Consider the following 4,309-nt stretch of genomic DNA (forward strand, 5'->3'; position numbering starts at 1 on the left):
ACGTTCAAAATTGGCGCCCTGCCGACCGATGTTGACGTCACCTCGGGCCGACCGCACAGCTGCACGTGCTCGCAATGTTTTTCTTTGAATCACTTAGCTGTCGAGACGAGTTCAGCGAATTCCACCCGGAAGGCTCGGATTCGCAGAAATAGGGTTGCGATCGAGCGTGCTCCGAGCCGCCAAACCCCATACAGGTAGCCGGGAGGGGCTCGAGGCGAGGTGGAGTTTTGAAAGAGCGCGCCCTTTCTCCCTTTGTTGTGGTGTCGCAGCTGCATCGAACGGGGCTTGTCCGGCTGCTGGTTGGTTGTTGGTGTGTTGTTGAGGAGCTCTCGTCGTCTAGCTGCTGCTGCAGCACCATCACAGCACACAGGCTGGCTGGCTAGCATGGCGGCTATGGAAGAACAGCGTTTTGAGTTCACTGTGGTGAGGAATCAGCCCCTGAAGCCGAGTCGGAAAACGTTGCCTGTCTACGATAAACTCAATCGAGCAGAGCGCTACTACCAGGTATGTAAGATTCGAGCCAGGGTTCGGTGGAAAAACGACTCAGAGCAGTGGAGGCCTTACCACTGACGACCGTGCGAGCGACCGACCGAGCGACCGACCGACCGAGCGACCGACCGACCAGCGAGCGAACGACCGACCACGATGCCTGTGCGTCAAAAGCGTTTTGCGTGCGTACCCCAAATCGTGGGCCTCATTCACTCGGGAATCGAGCCCCCGAGACCCTGAGGAACCCTTGTGCCAAACGTCACGGTCGTAGCGTTCCTCTACGTGGAGTCCGAGCTCGTGGTCTGACGGAGAGAGAGAATGTCATTTCGTCGGCCCAGTCGACGGGGGCCTTCCTGCCTGCCTTTCTGTTGGGTTTCCTGCTTGCCTGCGTTCCCGTATCGCTCGGCCTCGTCGATGAATAGCTTCTCCGGGGACGAGCGAGGCTTTCCCTCGACTTGAGCTGTGGGTGAATTCGGTGGATGGATACCGAATCGAATATTTTGTGGCCTCGTGGCGATTTCTCCATTTATTTGTGATTTTGGCAGCAGTCCCTACGACCAAGCAACGATGCTGGTGGCTCGTCGCTGGTCGCCAACAGACAACGCTGTCCATGATGTATACAATGGCTCTGTGGAGAGAACCGCTACGGACCAGCAACAAGAGAATACGAACCGACGAATGAAAAAATGAACGAACCAAGCGAGCATTCAGGCAACCAACGAAATTACCACGCTGCTCGCTCACTCGCTGGATTTGTGGTGGACGTGTTGTTGGGTATGATGATGATGATGTCGCTGCTTCTGCCGCACTCGTTACTGTCCACTGGGTACTTTTCGTAGATGTTGTGCACGAGCACTCACGATCTGTGATGTGGAGCCTGGGCCCAGAACCCAGGCAGTGCCGAACACAGCGAGACTTCGGAACGCCTCGAACAGTGCTACGAGTGCTACCGAGAGTACAGTAATTCGAGGGCAGGTGTGAAGATCATTATCTGTGAAGCATCTGAACGAGCGAGGAGTCTTTTCTGGAGTTCAATGCAGACCCATAGGGAGCAATTATTGCATTTCGAGAGCTTACGCATCCCCATCCGAGCTCTAACCCGTCGGACCTGGATCGAAATCCGAGTGCCCCTCCAAAGTTTTCAGTCCCCTCAGGATTCAGAATTAAATGCTCCCGTAGCCCTCAATCGTTCCTTGAGGTGGGCCCCGTAGCCGGAGGTACCGTCGCGCCGTGGCTGCAGCGTTTGAAGTTTCCGTAGCGGTCGGAGAAGCAGCTGCAATTCAAGGTCCTGCTTTCGCACAATGGGTAGAATTCAGCTATCACCGGTTCTATCCGAAATGATAGGTAAAGTTCTCGACGTGAGCACGCTCGATTTGGTTCGATCGAGTCAAATTCACACGGTTCCTTCTATCTGCTGGTTAGTTGCTTGGTTGCTATCGGTCGGTCGGTCTGCCGGACGACGGTCACTGGCTCGCTCGCTCGGTCGTTCGTTCACTTGGTGTGGTGTCCAATCATTGCGCTGAAGCGTGCTACGCGAAAAGCCCGTAGTCGATTGTGCCTACTCGAAATCATTTGTCTGCGGCATACGGTGACGTGCGCACACGTAGCGCATGTCGTATTTTATTGAAACCCTCTCACTTTGTGTCGCCAGTACGTGTTGGGTTAGACTAATCATAGCAGTCAAGATAAGTCTGGCTAGTGAGAACAAGCTGAGCTAGACAGAGAGGAGGCCTGTACGACGAGCAGGACGGCTGTTGGCCCGCCCGCCACCCGCCCGTCGCTTGCCGGTCTGTTTGCCGGCCGGCCTGCCTGCCTGCCTACCCACCTAATCCATTTCCGGGCAGGTGCAGATTAGGGCAGATGCTCGGGCGTTTTGACAGCTTCTGCTGTCGGCGTCGTACTCGCTTGCTGTGTTTTACGTTCTCGTCTCCGGTTCTAATATTCATCGTGTTCACTCGACGCATTATACGTACGCACTCACGAACGGACGTACATCGTGGTGAACTCACGACTGCCAGAGACATAGCTCACCGTAAAATGCCCGTGGGGGAAGTCGACGTTCCCCGAAACCCCTCGCAATATTTCTCCAGCCGCTCAGGAGTCCAATGCGCGATCCTTTGCGACTCAATATATTCCAATTAGGGGTAATTCTAACGAATCTGCTTTTCGACTTCACAGGTGCTAGCCAATGAAGACCTGAAACAACTGAAAAGAGTAGAAGCGGCTCTCCGAGATGTGAAAGGGGTTGCAAAGAGTCGACTGACGGTGCGCTTCGACAGCCAAACTTCGGCCGCGATTTTCGGCGAGAACCACGACAGTCTACAAACTCTAATCCAACTATACCGACCTCGAACCCTACCGCCATGTCTCGTGAAGAATTACATCGCACAAATATGCGCGATCTGCATCGATCTTCACGATCGGAACCTCGTGTTGCAAGGCGCGCTGCAGTTGGGCTCGTTCGCCAAAGAGGCCACCGACCACGTATTTCTCATGAGTAGCTTCGGAGTCCAGTCTGCGTCGGATTGGAACTCGAAAAAAGCGTGTCCTCTGTACATCGCCCCTGAACTCATACGCTCTCTCTCCTCTCTGAGCACGACCAAGTTAACCCCCTGTGATAGTAAGTATGGTCGCCGTTCGATTCATTAGCGCTGATTTCCATATTTAATCACATCGATTCTCGCACGGTATCACACTCGGTCCAGCTCGTATGATCGCATGATCCATGGCGAAGACGACCAAGGTCAACTTCTGTTTGATCGACTTGAAAATCCGCAAATGGGATACAGCGCACAAGAGGGCGAAGCGTGTCGTAAGCTGCTCTGTGACGAGCGCTATGGGGACTGGTATCGGTCCGAGCACGCGCCCAGGTGGAGCTCAATGGTCTCGAGCTGGGACTTCCAGTGATCAGTTGAGAAGACCGACTGCGCGAATCCGGTCCCTGAGATCTAGCTGATTTCGTTGGAAATTCCGATCCGATTCCACGATCGCCATCTTCTGGTGCAGATGATTAATCGACGATGTCTCTTGCGCTTCGCAGTGTTTGCAGCAGATGCCTACAGCGTGGGACTTTGCGGTCTTATGCTAGCTACCGGTCGAAGCCCTTTTACACTGCCGTACACAAAGTCCTTCACGGCGAAAAATCTGCTGGAAGCGAAACTGAGGCACAATCCTGAGATTCCGGGTAAGTTTCCCTGATGATTCCCTCGCCGACGAGGGATTTCTGCTTTTTTCGACGTTCGTGATCTATATTTCCGAGATCATCTCTCTGTGTGTAGGCCACTTCGATTGAATTTCATCGTCGCGCCGCTGCCAGAGGGCATCTCGACAATCTCGTGGCTCTGAATTCATGTTCTCTCTCGTTCCTCGCGCAGATGATCTCGACAATGAACTTCGCTGCCTGCTCGTGCATCTGCTCGAGCGATCTCCAAGAAAACGAATGACTATGCATGAAGCGGTTCAGCATCCAGCGCTTCGTTGCCACACGGATCTGTACCTGGGACTCTCTCCCCAGGGGAAGTCCGCCGCAATTTCGGAAGGCTGCGTCAGACGATGCGGGACCTCAGATCCCTCGGTCCAAACTCAGGTGGACACCTCCTACGCGATGGAAGCAAAGACTTTCACTAGGAGTCCGACTCCCCCTCTTCTGGCGCTCGATCCTTCAGCCGAACCATTTTGTCTTTGGCTCAACGAGCCATTGGGCGATATCGATGACAAGAGCAGCAGCAGCGAAAACAACAATGACGAAAATAATAATGGACGCAGTGACTTGTGATGGAAGCATCGTCTAGATCTCAGTAAACATAAATAACAAACAAAA

The 4,309-nt window shown here is 53.7% G+C and overlaps 1 protein-coding gene across 1 annotated transcript; it reads left to right on the forward strand.

The window, feature by feature from the left end:
- The first annotated feature begins 369 nt into the window (after positions 1-369).
- On the forward strand, positions 370-4,309 carry trbl (tribbles pseudokinase 2). Its single transcript, XM_003739205.2, has 4 exons — positions 370-504; positions 2,668-3,109; positions 3,530-3,673; positions 3,864-4,309. The coding sequence occupies exons 1-4, from the start codon at positions 385-387 to the stop codon at positions 4,262-4,264; spliced, it is 1,107 nt and encodes a 368-aa protein (XP_003739253.1). The 5' UTR covers positions 370-384; the 3' UTR covers positions 4,265-4,309.

Source organism: Galendromus occidentalis, unplaced genomic scaffold (assembly GCF_000255335.2).
Source record: "Galendromus occidentalis unplaced genomic scaffold, Mocc_1.1 scf7180000076440, whole genome shotgun sequence".
In the NCBI taxonomy this organism is placed as follows: Eukaryota; Metazoa; Arthropoda; class Arachnida; order Mesostigmata; family Phytoseiidae; genus Galendromus; species Galendromus occidentalis.

Bases quoted from the DNA above. Each gene is read 5' to 3' on its own strand.
- trbl (XM_003739205.2), top strand. From the start codon at position 385: ATGGCGGCTATGGAAGAACAGCGTTTTGAGTTCACTGTGGTGAGGAAT. The intron at 505-2,667 runs GTATGTAAGATT...TCGACTTCACAG, and splicing joins GAGCAGAGCGCTACTACCAG to GTGCTAGCCAATGAAGACCT. The intron at 3,110-3,529 runs GTAAGTATGGTC...TGCGCTTCGCAG, and splicing joins CAAGTTAACCCCCTGTGATA to TGTTTGCAGCAGATGCCTAC.